The sequence below is a fragment of the Oryza brachyantha genome, chromosome 2 (assembly GCF_000231095.2).
Source record: "Oryza brachyantha chromosome 2, ObraRS2, whole genome shotgun sequence".
Classification (NCBI taxonomy): Eukaryota; Viridiplantae; Streptophyta; class Magnoliopsida; order Poales; family Poaceae; genus Oryza; species Oryza brachyantha.
In genome coordinates, this window is record NC_023164.2 from 22,116,123 (window position 1) to 22,136,372 (window position 20,250).

The 20,250-nt window shown below is 40.1% G+C and overlaps 1 protein-coding gene across 2 annotated transcripts; it reads left to right on the forward strand.

Annotated features, from left to right (window-relative positions):
- Positions 1 to 2,519: 2,519 nt before the first annotated feature.
- LOC102716011 (calpain-type cysteine protease ADL1) lies at positions 2,520 to 19,005 on the forward strand. Of its 2 annotated transcripts, none has more exons than XM_040521074.1 (32): positions 2,520 to 2,777; positions 4,318 to 4,507; positions 4,993 to 5,243; positions 5,716 to 5,898; positions 5,993 to 6,128; positions 6,274 to 6,404; positions 6,480 to 6,594; positions 6,679 to 7,717; positions 7,801 to 7,911; positions 8,197 to 8,255; positions 9,883 to 10,045; positions 10,426 to 10,699; positions 10,794 to 10,944; positions 11,028 to 11,139; positions 11,244 to 11,409; positions 11,527 to 11,597; positions 11,726 to 11,817; positions 11,955 to 12,117; positions 12,373 to 12,444; positions 12,781 to 13,152; positions 13,224 to 13,339; positions 13,425 to 13,722; positions 14,039 to 14,358; positions 14,543 to 14,894; positions 15,043 to 15,360; positions 15,484 to 15,588; positions 15,690 to 15,818; positions 16,645 to 17,025; positions 17,110 to 17,247; positions 17,560 to 17,796; positions 17,878 to 18,305; positions 18,504 to 19,005. In XM_040521074.1, the coding sequence occupies exons 2-31, from the start codon at positions 4,380 to 4,382 to the stop codon at positions 18,181 to 18,183; spliced, it is 6,489 nt and encodes a 2,162-aa protein (XP_040377008.1). In that variant the 5' UTR covers positions 2,520 to 2,777; positions 4,318 to 4,379; the 3' UTR covers positions 18,184 to 18,305; positions 18,504 to 19,005. The 2 variants fall into 2 exon arrangements, with proteins under 2 accessions (XP_040377008.1, XP_040377007.1); XM_040521073.1 differs by having other exon boundaries at positions 4,321 to 4,507.
- The last annotated feature ends 1,245 nt before the right edge of the window (positions 19,006 to 20,250 follow it).

The following is a 20,250-nucleotide window of genomic DNA, read 5'->3' on the forward strand; positions in this document are numbered from 1 at the left end:
AATGTTTTTTTATAGCAAGACGAAATTAGACGACGAACAATGTATAGCGTCAAGATAGACTAGGCAATTTAGATGCATTAGACGAATTATTTAATTAAGAAATTCCAATAAATATCTTCAACAAATGACTGGTCGCATGTTTTACGGTCGATGGATATAAGTTCCAGAAAATACCATAGTATAATCAATTTTGTCCTAAAAACATTGACGTCAGCTTTTTGTTAGCATACATATATTAAGGGTTGGAAATGACCATTTTAACCCTTGGCCAACACGACCAAAATCAGAAAATCCCCTCGATCAACAAGTCCCCTAAATATACAACGAGTTTTTGATAGACACAACTCTTCAATTACGAGCAAAATGGAGTTGGGAGGTGGCATCATTGTTGGCATCCTTGAAGGTAGTGTCACGCTTGGATGGGTTGAGGTGGAGGGGCGAAGGGATCAGAACTTTGTATCGGTTCTTTACCGTCCTTGTGGAGGCTTATGTGCATATGCCCCATCACTCCTATGGATTTTGCCACATGTCTCATCTCCATTGCCAACCATGCTCCCACCCAAAGTCATCGTCGCTTTGAGGTGCAGATGCCACTCTTTAGGTTCTTCGAAGCAACATGCATTAGGGTGGATTTGGAGAATATGGCTAAGTAGAGGTTACATCGCATTTCATCAAACATATTGGTGGTGTTCGAGAAACGACTACATCTGGTGTGCATGGTGATTATCACATTCTATGCAACAAGGATATGGAAAACCCATGAGCAGCCTATAAACGTCTACCTCAAGCCAAGGGTTTCATTTCAAAAACAAGGAGTGATGGGTGTGGATAACAATGCTATGATGTTGCGGTGGGAATGACCATTGATAGAGGCACATGCATATGTTTAATGTCCTTTGTTGGCGAGGTGCTTAACATTAGCTTTGAGATAGGAATGAAAATGAGCTACAAAAGCATTGATTTGGGTTGACCTATAGTTGTTATTGGGCTAGTCAATACATTTTAGGTATTTAGAATAAATGAAAATGCTAACGACAATGGTGTTTGCTGGATAAATTAGTTTATATGATGATATCTGTTAACTTTTAATGTCATAATAGGTAAAATTTATTGATGGTAGTTTTATATTTTTTTCTCATTTAAGTTATCGCCATCACTTAACAAATTTTCAATTAAAAAAAGCCTATTGTTGGACTTAGGCCCTGTACGGTAATGGATGAACATGTGTTTCTTTGTTTCCGACGACATATTTTGCAAAAAAAAGTGTAGAGATTTCTTTAAATATTCAAACAATCATATTTTTTAAAACATATAATATATAATACTTAATCAATCATGCGTCAATAGCTCCAAACCCTCGCTAGAGAAAAGTTCCTTACTACATCATGTTGTAATCATACAAATAAGCTATATTGAGTTTTTCTTTTATGTAAGACCAAGTCCTACCACATAGCGAACTAATGTCATAGTAACACATATCTTTTTATGTCCCACTACTTTTATCTAACTGGTTTATGGACAACTATAATTCCTCCAACCACTTAGCACCTTACCATTTCTCCGTACATCGCCTCTTCTTAGTTCAATAGTTATTCATATATATAAATAATAGCTGAATGTCTGTGTTTTATTACGGACAAAAGAATGTAAAATAAAAAGTAGTATATATATATATTAAATGCAAAAATTTATCTTCTAAAAAAGGAAATATTGAATGAATAGATCGTAAATTCTGAAACTTTGGTATTTCTTTTTCTTCCGGACAAGACAGTTCTCGTAGCGAGAGTGGGTGTGTATATATATATATATGATTGATTGTCTTGATATTAAGAAGTTCGCAAACATGCAACAAGGATGGCAAATCCACCGACAACACCACTATGTTTTAAAAAAGATGAGTATAGCTATAGAAGATGTGCACCTTTTACTCTTCTCAACTCGATTATCGGAAGCCGTCCCATTTTCTAACCGCTACAAAACCATTGTTCTTTTATCACATTTCACAAGCACTTGCTTCGTGTGCCATTTTTGTCGCACCTGCTATGTTCGTGCCTCGTTCATCGAGACGCAGCGTCGAAATATAAACTCCTGGAGTAAAGAAAAAGAGTCGCTAGTACGAGCGCGGAAAATCGCAGCAAAATACGGCCCTTTTGCACTAGCAAACACGCTAAATGCCCGCATGTTATCGCACGGGAAACGGCGCGCTGCGCTGGCTTTTCCGCTCGCCGGCTAGGCTGGCTGGTTGGCTCCGCGTCCAGCTCGCGGCTGTGTGGACCGTCGAGTGGACTTCCCACGGACGCGGACGCGCAACACAGCACGGCTCGCGCACTCGAGGGTGTGATCGGTCTCGTCGCTCGCGCTTCTCGGGTCGGTCGCGACGCAGGCGCAGCGAGAGACGGCGAGAGGAGGGGAGCAAACGAAACGAGCTCATCGCGCACAAGCACACACGCACGCACCAACCAAACACCAGTCAGCACGCAGCCCACCCAAGTTGACAAACGTCACTCTTTGTCTCCCTCACCCCGCTGCCTGCGCTGCTGCTGCTGCTCTCTCTCTCCGCACGCGACTCCGCTCGCTCACGACACAGGTCTCGCGAGTCGCGCGAGCAAGCGCACGGAGAAGAATCGAATCGAAGCCATCTCGTGAGGGAGAGAGAGAGAGAGGGAGAAGGGAGAGGAGAGAGAAAAAAGTGGAGGAGAGGCCGTACCCTAGGGTTTCGGTCGCCGGCGACGAGGCTCCCGCCGCAGCCCGCCGGGGGCCGCGGCGCCTAAGCTGAGGTAACTGCTGCCCCCCCCCCCCTGCCGCTGCTGCTTCTACTACGGCCCCGGGGCTAGGGTTTTCGCGCGGAAATTCGGGGGCGTCCGCGGCGGGGCGTCCCGGATCTGGCGGGGCTGGCGTGCTGCTGGGGGCGCTCCTCGCGGGAATTGCGGGCTCCGGGACCGCTGCATTGCGGGGGTTGGTGGAATTGGGGGCGCTTCCCTGCGCGCGCGGAGCCTGCTGCTGCGGCGCTTGCGCTGGCTGCCGGGAGGTGCGGATTTCTGAGATGTTCTTCCCGGCGTGTTTGGAGTGCTGCGCGGGTGGAAAATGGTTGATGTTTTAGTGGGATTTGGCTCATAGGTCGCTATGGCTGCCCGTCCTCTATCCTATATTAGACCGCTTGCGTAGGAGGACTGTATTGGCGTGGTGACAGATTCGGTAGCCGTTTGGGAGAGCATGCACCGGTTTGGTGAAATTTAGTGTGTATCTATGGTATCCCGTGTATAGAGATTTGGTGGTTTTCAATGGGGAACGAGGGTCTGATATGTCCTGACCCATTATTTCGCATTCTGGACGGTTTAATCTCCCAACCTTGTGCGCTTCATGTCTGGGATTAGGCCGTGCATGAAACAGTCTTGCAACGGTTGGATTTGGCATGTTTTACGCGGCAAAATGGTTTCCTAGATAGTTGAATCCTCAAAATGCAAGCTATTTAATATCCGTTAACGCGGAGCGTAAATGTAGTGGCAGGTGATATTAATGCTCCCTATTCCTTGGTTTTTAGTGATTCATGCTAAAGACCCGATTGTGGTAATCTTCTGTGCCTCTGAAAATATTTGGTTCAATTATTGAACTTGAGGTGCCTCAATAAATTTTAACCAGAGTACCTTTATGGCTTTGTCAGAACATATTTGCAAAAGAGATGATAAGATTTAGCACTCAGTCCGAATGGTTTAACTTCAGCTTGTTTGTATTTTGCTTGTGTTTTCCAATCAATTTGTTTGTTTTGTGATGGTGTATTATACTATTCTTAGTGTTTGGTGGAATAAGGTTATCAGTTACCCATTTCCAGGGTTTAATCTATAGTGTTGTACGCATAAAGAATAAATATATGGATGTTTTTATTGGTACCATATTTAGAGGCCTACAGCACCTGAGTGAAGCACATAATAACCCTTTTTAGGTAATTCAAATTTTAATATTAGTGGCACCCACCTGTTGGGCTTCATTAAAATGGCATTAAACTCAAGTTTCTCCCCAGTACTTTTAGGTTTGACATCAAAAACCCCAAAGCCATGTCCACATTGGGACTTTGTGGGTGCAATAGTGCATTTTTTGTATATAAAACATGTAGTGATCTGTCACATGTAAATTGTAATGGACTACTGCAGTCCTATATGTTGAGAAAATATTACCATATGAGTTGGACTTTACATAGTTGTCTTAACTTAATGATTAGTATCAAAATAATAGAATTAAGATTGTCACCTGCATGCTTGAGTGTTGTTTATGTATATTTGGTCCTTTTGATCATCGTATCTTATACGTTCTACCTTTTAGCAGGTTTGTTTGAGCCTGTATACATGATATCAGCTTCCAGAAATTGATTGAAGAGGGGGAGGATGGAAGAGGAGGAACACCGTGGGGTTGTTCTTGTATGCAGCATCTGCGGTTTCCTCTTCACTGTCCTTGGCCCTCTCAGCTTTTGGGTTCTATGGGCTGTGAATTGGAGGCCATGGAGGTTATATAGGTATGTTGGAAATGGGCGTGCTTCTGTTGGCATCTAAAATTTGTATCTGTAGCTTGTGAGGTTGCATTATTCATCATATGTATAGCAGAAGACACCCCCCTCTATTTTTTGCCTGTGGGGTTACACCATTCATCATAATTTATAGGCTGGTTGTTATGTTTGCATAAATTTAGCCAGCAGAATGCATACACAAAGTAGATAGTTTTGGTACCACTATCACACAGGTTAAACTATTTATTGTCACTTTTATGCTGCTAATCCAACATCGCACCTTATATATTTTAAGCATGCCATTCATATGTAGATTAAAGAATAAGATCATTTAATTCTGTCTAACTGCAACCACAAGTAGTGCCCTGCAAAATGTTGATTATTTTTGTTGTTTCTTCTAAGCATATTTGTTTATGTTCATTTGTTCCTGATGTTTTGAGAACTGGATGACCTCATTCAGGCACTAAAATTTTCATTCTTTGTTTGTTATTCAGTTGGATATATGCAAGGAAATGGCCAGCATATGTGCAAGGACCTCAACTAAGCACACTTTGTAGCTTTTTCACTCTTTTTGCATGGCTTGTCGTCATTTCCCCAATAACAGTTCTGTTAGTATGGGGAGGCATCCTTATTGCTCTTCTGGAAAGGAACATAATTGGGCTAGCTGTTATAATGGTCGGTGTTGCTTTGCTTCTGTCATTCTACTCTATAATGTTGTGGTGGAGAACACAATGGCAAAGCTCCAGTAAGTTTTCTATTGTTTGTCTTACTTTTATAATATAGCATATATTTTTCTAGGATATTTGTTATGACTGTTTAATGTGCTTGTACTTAGGATCATGGTTTTATTAAACCAAATATTCTGATAAGTGGCTGTTGATGACTTCTGAATCATGGGTTCATTAAATTTTATGTTCTAATAGGCAATGATTATGTAGGACATATCTGTTTCTTCTGGGATTTCAATTTGTTTTTAGACAATTGTAACCAGGAAAATCAATAAATGAAAATTTTGGGCGTACTCAGAGGAACTCTTTAAAAGCTCCATGGCGGATTAGAAATGCTACTACTGATTGAAACTTTTCTCAATCTATAAAACTGCAATTTCTAAGTCTTTGATTCACTTGGTATCCAATTTCTGCACAACTGGGTCACTCTATCATCTCATCGATCTTTATTTTTATCTTACTGATGGTAACAAATGATGTTTGGTGCAGAGGCTGTTGCATATCTTCTACTCCTGGCAGTTGGTCTACTGTGCGCTTATGAGTTTTGTGCTGTTTATGTTACGACTGGTGCTAGTGCTTCTGAGCTTAATTCCCCATCTGGATTCTTCTTTGGGGTGTCTGCAATATCATTGGCCATAAATATGCTTTTTATAAGTAAAATACTGTTCAATGGTAAAATTCTTTCCCTTACTTTTATTTGCGGAATTCCATATCACCTATAAATAAAAATTTGGTAAACACATTTTTTCATGCATTACATGTACAGGAAGTGGATTTGATGTTGATGAATATGTGCGGAGGCTGTACAAATTTGCATATTCCGATTGTGTTGAAGTGGCCCCTGTTTCATGCTCGCCTGATCCACCAGATCCTAGTGAGTTATACATGACAAAATCCAGCAGGTGACTCTACTAACCTTTTCCTTTCTTAAATACTACATGACATATATTTGGGTTCCCAAGTAACTTATTTGTTCTGTTATGTTGTTACTGGGGTAAGCAATATTTTATTGTAGTTTTGTTAACATGTTGATGCCTTAAAATGCAGGGTCTTGCATCTAGGGCTTCTCTACCTTTGCTCACTGATAGTACTTGTTGTCTATTCCATCTTGTATGGTCTGACATCAAAAGAAGCACGTTGGCTGGGTGCTTTAACTTCAGTTGCAGTAGTGATTCTCGGTAATGGTTTTTCCTTATATCTCTAATTGCGTATACTGTGTCTGTAATGTTGACATCTTATTTTCTTTTCTTCAGACTGGAATCTGGGGCTGTGTTCATTTAGGTTTGAGCTTCTTAAAAGTCGGATGATAGCACTCTTTGTAGCTGGAACATCAAGGGTTTTCCTTATATGCTTTGGGGTGCATTACTGGTCTGTATTCATCCATATGTTTTTATTAGTTGAACGTATTTAAGACCTAGTACTTTGTATTTACTAATTAAAGTGTTACATTAGGTACCTTGGACATTGCATCAGTTATGCTTTTGTAGCATCCGTGCTTTTAGCCGCAGCTGTCTCTTGTTGGCTTTCTATTTCAAACCCCTCAGTTGCAAGAGTAGATGCATTGAGAAGCACAGTGATAAAACTGAGAGAAGGTTTTCGAAGAAAGGGGCAAACTAGTTCTTCAAACTCATCAGATGGCTGTGGATCTAGTGTGAAGCGTAGTAGTGGCAGTGTTGAAGCTGGTCATCATGGCAATGCTACTGATTCTATGTACAGAAGCAACTCACAAAGCGATGGTGTCAATTGGAACAATGTTCCTTTTGATCGATCCAATAGTTGTCAAGAAGGACAGAGCTCTGACAAGAACATAGATAGCGGACGTGCAAGTTTAGCCCATCGCAGTAATTCTTGCCTTTCTGCTGTAGCTGTACAAGACCCTGAAACTACTGTAGTTTCAGCAGACAGGCATGGGGACCCAACTTCTTCACTCATAGTTTGCTCTAGTAGTGGTTTGGAAAGTCAAGGCTGCGAGTCTAGTGGATCCGCTACTGCCTCGGGTAATCAGCAGCTATTGGATTTGAATTTAGCTGCAATTTTTCAGGACAGACTGAATGATCCAAGAATAACATCCATGCTAAAAAGGAATGGTGGACTAGGAGATGTAGAATTGGCTAATCTTCTTCAGGATAAAGGCCTTGATCCAAATTTTTCATATATGATGAAAGACAAGGTTATGGACCCACGAATTTTAGCTTTGCTGCAGAGAAGCAGCTTAGATGCAGACAGGGAGCATCAAGATGATGTAGATGTCACTGGTACTGATTCAGATAGGTTAGATACTACCATTGCAAACCAGATCTCTCTATCAGAGGAACTGAGGAGAATTGGGTTAGAAAATTGGTTAAATCTTTCAAGGCTGATGTTTCATCAAGTAGCAGGTTCACCAATACGTGCGTTTGTTGTTTTTACCCTAATATTCATCATAGAAACAGTTTCCGTGGCTGTCCATCGACCGAAGCCCATCAAGGTGATAAATGCAACTCATGAACAGGTAAGTTTGTTGCAAAAGCAGTATGATAACTTTGAAATATTTATGGTGTTGTTAATTAAGAGTGACATTTTCAAATTTGGCAGTTTGAGTTTGGTTTCTCGATACTGCTTCTATCACCAGTTGTTTGCTCCATTATGGCATTCATTTGGTCCCTGCGTTCAGAAGAGATGATGATGACATCGAAACCTCGGAAGGTGATCTAGAACAAAAGAAAAATAAACATTTTCAACCATCATGCCTTGCAGCATTTGTGATATATTTATAATTTAATACCAAGCACTTATTTTATCATGACAGGACAAGTGCTTTTGCTTCTTCACTAGACATTTATATATGTTCAGTCTATCTTAACTCATCTATAAAACATTAAATCTGAGTACAGTGTGTGCTTTTTGTTACATTGATTACATAATTGATTTTATTTCAAATATCACTGGGTTTTCAGCTATACTGACTTTGCCTTTCTTTCCCGTCTTCAGTATGGCTTCATTGCATGGTTGCTGAGTACTTGTGTTGGTTTACTTCTATCTTTCTTGAGGTACACATGCTCGATTTAATATTTGAAACTTAGTTATTACTGCATTTACCTTGTATAAATCCTGGGGTACTTTTTTTTTTTTTGTTTTCATCCTTGCTTCAGTGCATTGCTTGTTTGAGTAGAAGTTTCACATGGTTATCAAGTGATACGTGCAGCATGATAGCACGTTTTGCATATTCTACACAAGTATATTTTATTGTATAATCTTTTACCACAATACTTTGTCTCTGTTTTTCTCATGTACACAGCAAAGCCTTGTCCCTGAGATATTTTTATATTTGTGGAATTGATGGTGTGTAATTATTTGATAAGTGCCATCAAGTCATTCTTTTGGTCATAACAAAAGAAACATAAATGTCACCGAGTCATTCTGTTGGTCACACCAAAAGAACCTACATTTTCATGAAGATAGTCTCATCACTTGTTATCTGATCACAGTAAGATTGCCCCGTTATGCTCTTTGTGCACAGTTCTTTCTGGGTAGCGTGAGAAGTGATGTACATGAAATTATACTTAGGCGTGCTTTGCCCTGCTGTATGTTAGTCTTGTCTTAGATCCCCTTTAGGACAACTTTTAACCATCTGTTGAGGGAAAAAAGGTAGCAAACTTCGCAATGGGCTAGCTCCTTGCAGGAGTTGTTCGCAAAAGGAAAGCCCATTCATGAAGACTGGGGAAAACTCTCATTTCCTTTCTCCTCCATGGCTTCTGTGGGATTTGCTCGAGTTATTTACCCACCTTTTGCCAGCATATACAGGGGACTGATATCTAACCCTGCCAATGCTCAGCCTGCAGATCATCACGTGATCCCCTTCTGTTCTGTTAGCCTACTCAAGGTCCTGGTCACCACCGCATATACCTTGTGCTCCCTGTTGCCGTCACCTCCACATCCTAGTCACCACCACAGCCTTGAGCCCTTGAGTTCCCCATCGCTGCCACCTCCAGATATTGGTTGCCATTGCCACCTTCAGGTCTTGGTCAACACCACCGTCTAGAGCTCCTGGTTGCTGCCCATCGCCGCCACCTCTAAGATCCCACTGATAGCTCCTGCCTTGAGTTCCTGGCTGCATCTGCTGCTTGAAGCTTCAGGTTGCCACCAGTTCCTCAAGCTCACGACCACCACTGTGCCACCTTAAATCTCCTGTCCACCTCGTCGGCAGGCACTCCTGGAGCTATGTCGGTGCTGGTGTGCCTCACTCTGCCTGATCCTTAATCCTGATTCCCAAAATCTGGGCTGGTAAACACTATAAGCTTCTTCGCACAATACCTTCTTTGACAGTAATTCCCTAGTGCAGTTTGCTAGATGCTAGTAGCTTCTCCCCAATCTTCTGTCGTGACAAAGGGCCCATTAGTTCTGCAAAACTGTTTGTGATATTTTGGATGTGTATGCAAGATTTAGTTTTAGGTTAATTACTCATTTTATCTAGTAATGTGTCTTAGGTTACGAAAATATGCTGCTTGATTCTATTGTTCCTCTTTTGACAATTGACATATTCACACCATCTTGCATATGCCTTCTTTACACATAAATGTATGACTCTGCAGCCACTAGATTTTTAGAACCATTAATCTGTTTCATTGGGGGAAATGTTGACACTTTTGTCTGAGTTTTATGTCTGCCATTCTGCAGCAAGTCATCGGTTATTTTGGGTTTGTCTCTCACGGTCCCACTTATGGTGGCTTGCCTCTCATTTGCTATTCCCATATGGATGCGTAATGGCTACCGTTTCTGGATTCCGGGAGGGGAGCTCGATAGTCGTGAAAATATCCGCCAAGCTCCAGGAAAGAAAGAGGTTCGTAATTTTGTAAATTTAGCAGCAGGAACCCTTTATTTATATATTTAGATATCCAATCAACGGTTGTCTATATAAGTTATTTGCGAGTTGTAATGGAAGTACTGTAAGTCTGTAACCACTATCTTGCTATATGCCTTATGCCAATGATGCTGTTAACTGCTGGATGAATGCCTGAATATGTTACTGAATCAATTTGACTATATTGTGGTGATTTCTGTCAGTATCAGATAAAACCTTGTTTTGTAGGATATCCTACTAGAAAGAAGTCTGGCTCTGTTTTAGAGCACATACCTCTTGATTTCTCAAATGTATTTCTAGATAGTTTGGAATACATTCAGACCTTCCAGCACTGTTACTAATCGTTGCTCTCTTCTCAGCGCGCTCTGTTTGCCATCAGCATAACTGTTTTCACCGCATCAGTGATTGGCCTTGGTGCAATAGTATCAGCAAAACCTCTAGATGCATTGGGCTACAAGGGATGGGATGCTGATAAAAAGAGTTTTTACTCTCCCTATGCAACATCAATGTATCTTGGATGGGCATTATCATCAACAATTGCTGTACTTGCCACTGGGGTGATACCTATTGTTGCGTGGTTTGCTACTTATCGATTTTCACCTTCATCAGCTATATGTGTTGGCCTTTTTACAAGTATGCTCTACCCTTCTTTTTCCATTCTCATTATTTATTGAATAGAGCACATCACACTTTTGGATAACTGGCACTTACTGGTGACTTTCTGCAGCCGTCCTTGTATCCTTTTGTGGTTTGTCCTACTGGGGAGTGGTAAATTCACGGCAGGATGGGGTTCCTCTGAAGGCTGATTTCCTGGCTGCTTTACTTCCATTACTTTGCATTCCTGCTGTGTTCTCGCTTTTCACTGGGATGTATAAATGGTATGAAAAATCTAAAATCATATTAGTATTTGTATGTCCATGCATACTTCATTCCTCTAAGATGAAATTGCAAATAATTTCAGGAAGGATGATGATTGGAAGATTTCCCGTGGAGTTTACCTATTTGTTGGCATGGGAGTGCTGCTATTGCTTGGTGCAATATCAGCAGTTATTGTTACCATTAGACCTTGGACTGTAAGTAAAGCTTATGTGGACTGTGGTTTTCAAAATATTTTTATCATAGTATTCATTTCATCTGTGACAAGAGGCAGTATAATTGGTTTGTCATCATTATGCAGGTTGGAGTTGCATGCCTCCTTGTCATCTTGTTCCTTGTATTTGCTATTGGTGTCATTCACTACTGGACATCTAACAACTTCTATTTAACAAGGACACAAATGTTACTTGTTTGCTCCCTTGCATTTCTCCTTGCCTTGGCTGCTTTTCTGATGGGCTTATTTCAGGGTGACTACATCTTCTTACATGACTTTCAACCTGTTGTCACTAATTTTCTTGCTCTGAGTTACGTTAATAGGTACCCATATTATGCACATAACCTAAACCAGCCTATGATTTTTGCAGAGAAACCTTTTGTTGGGGCTTCTATAGGTTATTTCTCTTTTCTATTTCTTCTCACAGGAAGGGCATTGACTGTAAGTTTCAAATTTTTTAACTTAAGTTCTCTACATGTTAAAATTGTTGGATATCTCCTGCTAGTTTTGCTATTTGTGATTTATCTGAAAAGTTTTACTTGTATATTGAATCATTGTACTCTTCTCAGGTCCTTCTATCACCACCAATTGTTGTGTATTCGCCAAGGGTATTACCTGTATATGTTTATGATGCCCATGCAGATTCTGCTAAAAATGTTAGGTACGGATATCAGAATATTTCCTTTCTGATCTACATGCTTATATATCTTTCCTTTGAACAGGATTGGTTCTTCGATGTTATTTCTATAAGTTCTATTATCATCTGATCACACTCCCTAACATCACCCCTCTTTACAGTTATGCCTTCCTTATCTTGTATGGGATTGCGTTGGCTACTGAAGTTTGGGGTGTTATCGCTAGTCTAATATTGAGTCCACCATTTGTTGGGGCTGCTATTTCTGCTATCACTCTTGTAATTGCCTTCAGTTTCGCTGTTTCTCGACCATGCCTGACTCTTAAGGTTAGTATTTCCATTCAGTCAAAATCAGCAGATTATTAAAGTAACCTCTTTTAGACTAAACCACAGATTTGTCACCCAAAAATATGCACTTCAGAACTTGCCTGGTGCAACTTCGCTTATTGATATGTAGCCTGTCACATCAGTGGCACAGTGGGTGGCAAATCCTGAAGTGCCAGTCTCTAGAGCGGCAATTAATATACATCCTTTCTTCCCTCCTCTTTGATCTTCCTAAATTAATTGTGAAAAATTTATCAGATGATGGAGGATGCTGTTCACTTTCTCAGTAAGGATACAGTTGTACAAGCAATGTCACGTTCTGCTAACAAAGTAAGTTTGTTGTATATTTATATTATTGAGATGGCCCCTATTGTAACATTAATAAATGTTGTTCTTGTATGCATATTTTTCTTTTAATCCCTGCCCCCGTCAACCTATCACTTGTTTATTTGCATCTAGTGCTGAGATCTATCAGAACTATATTTTCTTAATCTAGTATGTTCAATCCTGTTTATTCCTGCTCCTTGTCGGCCTTGACAAGTACAAAAATTCTTCTAGTGTTATCTCCTCCAATACCCAGGACCTGTACTTAACAATGAGATTACTATAACAATATGATTTTCATTATTTCCGTATTGTTAATAGTATGCTCTGTGTGCAACTCAGACGAGAAATGCTATATCTGGGACCTACTCGGCGCCTCAGAGATCCGCAAGTTCTGCTGCTCTTTTGGTTGGAGATCCTGCTATTACATTGGATAGGGCTGGGAATTTTGTGCTTCCTAGGGCTGATGTCATGAAGCTGAGAGATCGTTTAAGAAATGAAGAAATTACGGCAGGATCATTCTTTTGTGGAGTGAAGAATTGTTTAATGATTGGATCCCCTGTAGATGTAGATTATCGAAGGAATATGTGTGCACATGCACGTATTTTGGCATTGGAAGAAGCAATTGATACTGAATGGGTATACATGTGGGACAAGTTTGGTGGTTATTTACTTCTTCTGCTTGGCTTGACTGCCAAAGCTGAGCAAATACAGGTAGATATTTGGAACTTCTCCCACCTAATATCTTTTGTTCATAAAATTTGTAACAATGTATGTTGTTTCAGGATGAGGTTCGTCTTAGACTTTTTCTGGACAGCATAGGCCTTTCTGATTTAAGTGCCAAAGAAATCAAGAAATGGATGCCTGAAGATCGAAGACATTTTGAACTTATTCAAGAAAGGTTATTCTTAATACTTTATGCATACTTGTTGTATGTAATGTTGCTATTTAGCGCATCATCTAAATTATCTTATTCATATCTTCAGCTACATAAGGGAAAGAGAAATGGAAGAGGAGGCCTTGATGCAAAGGCGTGAGGAAGAAGGAAAGGGAAGGGAAAGAAGGAAGGCATTGTTGGAGAGAGAGGAACGGAAATGGAAGGAGCTTGAAATATCCCTGCTATCTTCTATTCCTAACGCTGGGAGCAGGGATGCTGCAGCCATGGCAGCAGCTGTCAGAGCTGTTGGTGGTGATTCTGCCCTTGAAGATTCTTTTGCAAGGGACAGGGTCTCATCAATAGCTCGTCACATAAGAAAGGCTCAATTGGCTCGGCGAGCGGAGCAGGTTCAGTTACTCTTCCTATAAACATTAGATTTTATCGATTCCTAAGGCACACCTTAAATGATGATATAGCTCAGAAATGCACCCTTTGAGTGCATGAACTGCATATTCATCCTTATTATCTGATTTTGCTGTCCACTTTGGAGCTGGTTATCTGACATAACTTCCAATTTTGCATGATAGTTAGTCACACAAGAATAGCCTGGAATCGATTCTTCTGTTTAGTACCATATGTTATGCATGCAGTTCTTGTAGTTACTCCTTTTACAGCTTTACTGATGCTCTTTAGATCTCTTACTTGTTATGAACTGTGTAACAGACTGGCATTCCAGACACTGTATGCATACTTGATGATGAACCAAGGAGTACAGGACGCCATTGTGGAGAGATTGACTTGTGTCTTTGTGAAAGTAAAAAAGTTAGCTTCTCCATTGCAGTAATGGTGCAGCCGGTGTCAGGTCCAGTCTGTCTTTTTGGAACAGAATTCCAGAAAAAGATGTGCTGGGAAATCTTGGTGGCAGGGTCAGAACAGGGAATGGAAGCTGGACAGGTTGGTCTTCGATTGGTGACCAAGGGTGAAAGGATGACAACTGTTGCTAAGGAGTGGAATATTGGTGCATCAAGTATTGCGGATGGCAGGTACCAGCTTGTGACAACTGCTGTTTTTTTGCATGAGAAACAAATAATCAAGACAGCTAGCCTTTTACGCCCAGCTTTTCCTTTAAATAGTAGTCTTACATGGACTTATTTCATGTCTTTTTGGGTGGAGCATTTTATCCACTTTTCTTGTAATGCTTAACGGCTACCGATGTTAATTTTTCAGGTGGCATCTTGTCACTGTGACTATAGATGCTGATCTAGGTGAAGCAACTTCTTTCGTAGATGGGGTCTATGATGGATATCAGAATGGGTTACCATTGCCTAGAAATAATGGCATCTGGGAACCCGGGACAGATATTTGGGTTGGTGCTAGGCCACCCACAGACTTAGATGCCTTCGGCAGGTCAGACAGTGAGGGATCAGACTCAAAGATGCAGATCATGGATGCTTTTCTATGGGGAAGATGTCTGACTGAAGATGAGGTTGCTATGTTACATACATCCATCTGTTCTGCTGAATATGGCCTTTTTGATCTTGCTGCTGAGGATGCTTGGCATGGAAGTTATTCTGCAAGGGCAAGTTCTTGTTTCAACCAATCGAGTCCTATTGTTTATCTTGCTTTTATTTGATCAGTTAGAAGGGAACATCAAACTCCTAAATGATTACTTAATGGAATATGAAGTTACTCATGTGATTTTCATATATTTAATGTTTTCTCAACAGGTGGATGACTGGGAAAGTGAAGAAGCAAATTTTGAGCTATATGATCAAGAGGATGTTGAATGGGATGGGCAGTACTCCAGTGGTAGGAAACGTCCTGTGCGTGATTCTGTAGCTATTGACATTGACTCCTTTGCAAGAAGACCAAGGAAACCAAGATTTGAGACACGAGAGGAAGTCAACCAGCGCATGCTTTCTGTCGAAAGGGCTGTCAGAGAGGCTCTTATTGCAAAGGGAGAGAGAAATTTTACTGATCAAGAGTTCCCTCCAGATGATCGATCTTTATTTGTAGATCCAATAAACCCATCTCTAAAATTACAGGTACTATTGCATGCATTTGTCTAGCACTTGTGCATAAAGTAAGAATTGCTGAGTTTCTGACTTGTGTACTTAGAATTGGTTTTGTCTTTGACATTGATCTGTCACCTGTGCTTGTGAGTTTAGGTTGTCTCTGAGTGGATGAGGCCTTCTGACATTGCAAAAGAGATATCTATCAGTTCACAACCATGCTTGTTTTCTGGTTCTGTGAATTCGTCGGATGTGTGTCAGGTACATGGATTTTGCTTTGTGCTGATCTGGGGTCTCCCCTTATACATTTTCACCTTCCTATACATGAAATAATATTCAATTTGTCCAATTGTTCTGTTCAGGGTCGGTTGGGTGACTGTTGGTTCTTGAGCGCGGTTGCAGTTTTGACAGAGATGTCCCGGATATCTGAAGTTATAATCACTCCTGAATATAATGAAGAGGGGATTTACACTGTCAGATTCTGTATCCAGGTATCCAATGATCTCAACCATCTGTCCATCTGCCCTTCTTGCCATTTTCTTAGTGTTCAATATTCTTCTGCATCGTGCGAAATAAGTTCTAATCAGAATCAGTACAACCACAAGTTACTAGAGCTATGGTGGATGTATGTGCTACCTGATATTGCTGTCAGAGTCCTAGTGCAACCTAGACTTACAGATTTTAGTTTGGATAAATTCAGCTTGTTCGAAAGAATTAATTTGGATAAGTTGATACTACATAAATATATAATAATAACTTTTGACAGACAAATAGTTGTTAGAGTAGAGCTGTCTAATATATATTTATGCGTTTGTGTACAACCTATATGCTCCAATGAGAAAATGTGGGCTTCATAACTTAGGATTTGCTATTCACATTCCATAATATGCATATGAGAATGTCAACGTTTTCTGAAATATTATCATCGCAAGACCCTAGTTTGTAGCATAATATTAAATTATTAATATATACCATTATCTTGCTCCACATTTAGGGAAAATTCCATGCAACATATGCCATTATACGTGTAGCATTATGCACTGCATATTCTACATCCAAAACCATGAGAGAACCCAATCACTAATACACAGCTACAGACGCAGTACATGCCTGTAAATTTTAGGACAAAATTCAAAATTAAGTTGATAAAAGTGAAAAAAATAGTGTAAATAGTGCATATTCATCAGACCTTGTGCATTATTTCCTACCAACACAGAAAAAACTTGACTGTGTATTGTGAACAACGGAGCCTATGTATTATCTTGCACCAGTTTGACTCTTTCTGAGCTTATATTTTGATGCTTTGTATTCTACTAGGGTGAATGGGTCGCAGTGGTGGTTGATGATTGGATCCCCTGTGAGTCTCCGGGGAAACCGGCATTTGCTACTAGTAGAAAACAAAATGAGCTGTGGGTATCCATTCTTGAAAAAGCTTACGCAAAGCTTCATGGCTCTTATGAGGCATTGGAGGGTGGGCTTGTGCAAGATGCTCTAGTGGATCTCACAGGAGGGGCTGGTGAAGAGATTGACATGCGGAGCCCCCAAGCGCAAATTGATCTTGCTAGTGGAAGATTGTGGTCTCAACTGCTGCATTTTAAACAAGAGGGCTTTCTTCTTGGTGCTGGAAGTCCGTCTGGTTCGGATGCTCATATTTCGTCAAGTGGCATTGTTCAAGGACATGCTTACTCAATTTTGCAGGTTTGCTCTCACTTGTGTGTATATTTCGGCAATAACTTAGCTCCCATTCCTTTTATGCTAGACAAATTTGTATTGTATGTTCAGGTAAGAGAAGTTGATGGTCATAAGCTCGTGCAAATCAGAAATCCATGGGCAAATGAAGTTGAATGGAATGGTCCGTGGTCAGACTCCTCACAAGAGTGGACTGAACGAATGAAGCATAAGCTCAAGCATGTTCCACAGGTACATGCTCTTCTCTGTGACTGTGTACTTGAGCAGCTAGTATTCCGCTGGTTGTGATCAGAAAGAATAATTGTGTCAGATTAATAAATGAATTGGAACCCACCAAATATCTTACACTGCTGTTAGCCTGTTACTTTCTCCTCTCTTCAGTGAGCTTGCTACAGTGTAATTTAAAATAGAATGGAAAAAAATACAGTTGAGTTGATTGTCACCCCTGCAGTTTTTTGGTTGTAACTTAAGTCATTATACGTACAAAAACAAAATTTATTATCCTTGTGCAGTTTTGACGCTACTTAACTTCTGTTTTTGCAGTCAAAGAATGGGGTATTCTGGATGTCTTGGCAAGATTTTCAGATCCACTTTCGGTCAATATATGTCTGTCGTGTTTATCCACCTGAGATGCGTTACTCTGTCCATGGACAATGGCGTGGTTATAGTGCAGGTGGCTGCCAAGATTATGACTCATGGCATCAAAATCCTCAGTACCGGCTTAGAGTAACAGGACGGGATGCACTGTATCCTGTCCATGTATTTATTACCCTTACACAGGTATGTTCCATCCTGAATGTTAATGCAAGTCTTGGATAAAGTACTATGATGTTGATATGAACAAATCCCATGCTTTGCCAGGGTGTTGGTTTTTCCAGGAAGACAAATGGTTTCAGGAACTATCAATCTAGTCATGACTCTTCTATGTTTTACATTGGGATGAGGATACTCAAGACGCGGGGATGCCGTGCCGCTTACAATATCTACATGCATGAATCAGTGGGCGGAACAGATTATGTTAATTCAAGGGAGATATCATGCGAATTAGTGTTGGAGCCTTATCCAAAAGGATACACAATTGTGCCCACAACCATCCATCCTGGAGAGGAAGCACCTTTTGTTTTGTCAGTTTTTACAAAAGCACCAATTAAGCTAGAAGCTGTTTAATGCAAGATCAGATTAGATGTGTTCGCTGCTGGTAGCTGTGCCTTGCTGCTGCTGGCCCAGGCTCCTTATTGGGGTTCAAGTGATGCAGATTCCAGCTGTGGGTTCAAGAGGATCAGATAATGGTAAGTAGTTGATCCTTGCAAACATTTTAGTAGTTCCATGCTTCCTACTCCGCTTTTACAAGAAATATTGTAGATTGGTAGTGCTACTTTAATGTGTTAGTGTGGCTCCAGACTGTAATTTGTTTTTCCAAAAACTTGCGTAGGCCTAATTCAGATGCATATAAAGGGATTGAGCTAACTGACCTGTAACCATTTCAGGTGTTTGCTGCAGCAATATGCCAGTACCTGGGAGTTATGAAGCAGCAGCTCTGCTCTTGAACCTGAATATGCTGGGCTTCATCAGATGCTACAATGCAACGCGCATAAGCTTGATTGCTTCCTAGTGTGACAGGAAAGACAATCTTTCTCTGTCAACAGGCACGGTGTTGATACATTAGATTCATTTGATCGCCGTGCATGACTCTGGATGTTTTCTAGTCAATGCTTGTAGATAGTGGTGGCAACTAACATTTAGACCTGGTAGCCCCATCCGTGTATAGGTATCCCATGTCACCGTGTACATACTATAGAATTAGGTGAGTTAACCTTGTGGTGTCGTTTCCTGTTAGCGAATAGAGCTCTTGTGCAGCTGGGAAATACCATTTTAGCATGCTGCAGTTTTGCTGATCAAGTCGAGCAGTCGTCGGCCATAGCGTTTTCATTGATTGCCCTGTATGTAATCGAAATCTGATCTCATTCAATGGAAGCTATTTTTTGGTACCGTGTGACGTTTGAAGCCCTGAAGCTAACTCCTCGTATACTTGTGCAGCATTTATCCTGGCTTGATGGGGGAGACTTGTGATATCTTGTCGCCGTGCTAAAATATTGTCCATGCCATTTTAGGTGGTGACTAATGCTATCAGTGAGGTAATCGGTTAAGCAAAAGAGCAGCCTTGACGGCAGAGAGCATAATTACTATTACCACAAGTATGGGGTATGGAGAATTTGAGATTATGTGGCAAGTTGCAACTTCGATGAAGCCGGATTCATATATCTACCACAATAATCTAAATGTTATATATGCATACGTCTTGCTAAAAGTTAAATTTTGCATATGGGAACATGAAAATATGAAGAAAAAGAAGCGCTGAGAAATTTTGCATATGGAAACATGAAAGCTACTGCGTCAAGAAAATTGGTCTTCATCGTGTGCTATTGCACACGATATTTAAGTCTGGGAACATGAAAACTACTGTGCCGAGAAATTAGAAATTAGCAACGGAAATGTAAAAGTACGCAACATGCGCTGTCGATCAAAACTTTGCACCAAAAGCTTGAGCTAAAGCATGACATGTTTCCATTTGGGAACAACTTTGGTACATTAGATGTGATATTTTGTTGATGAAAAATGGAACATTATTTGTTTTTATAACTTTTTAATAACATAAATGATAAATTAACTACTACAAAAATATGATATCATGAACTTATATATATAAACTTTTTTTAAAAAAAATATTTTTAATAGTTTAGGAAGCAACCATATAAAAGCCGATGACAAAACTAAGAAGAAAAAAAACACATCCATTATTTATAATTTTGTAGTCCTTCAAAAATATCATATAGGTAAATATGCAAAACAATTAGCTATAGAATAACAAAATTAGAGTATTGCCAAGAGAATGTTAATCATTTTGTTCCCAAAATATTGTATTAGGATCATAAAAAAATATTGGGCATAAAAATTACGTCTTCCTCCAAAATAAGCCTAAAACTGAATAGCGTTCATAGTTTCTCACGTAATCTCTAGCTCATTGATAGTTTGGATTCATACTTGGAATTAAGAATCAATAGTCACATAATCTAGAAGATGAACTGTTACGCACACTTAGGAGTGGTAATGGACCAATGTCTTTGGATTCTTTCACAATTCTATTTAATCCTTAAAAAAATTTAGCTCAAAACTCTATATAATTTTATTTTTAACCCATTTTAAATTAATCCTTAAATTTTATAGAAAAAAAAT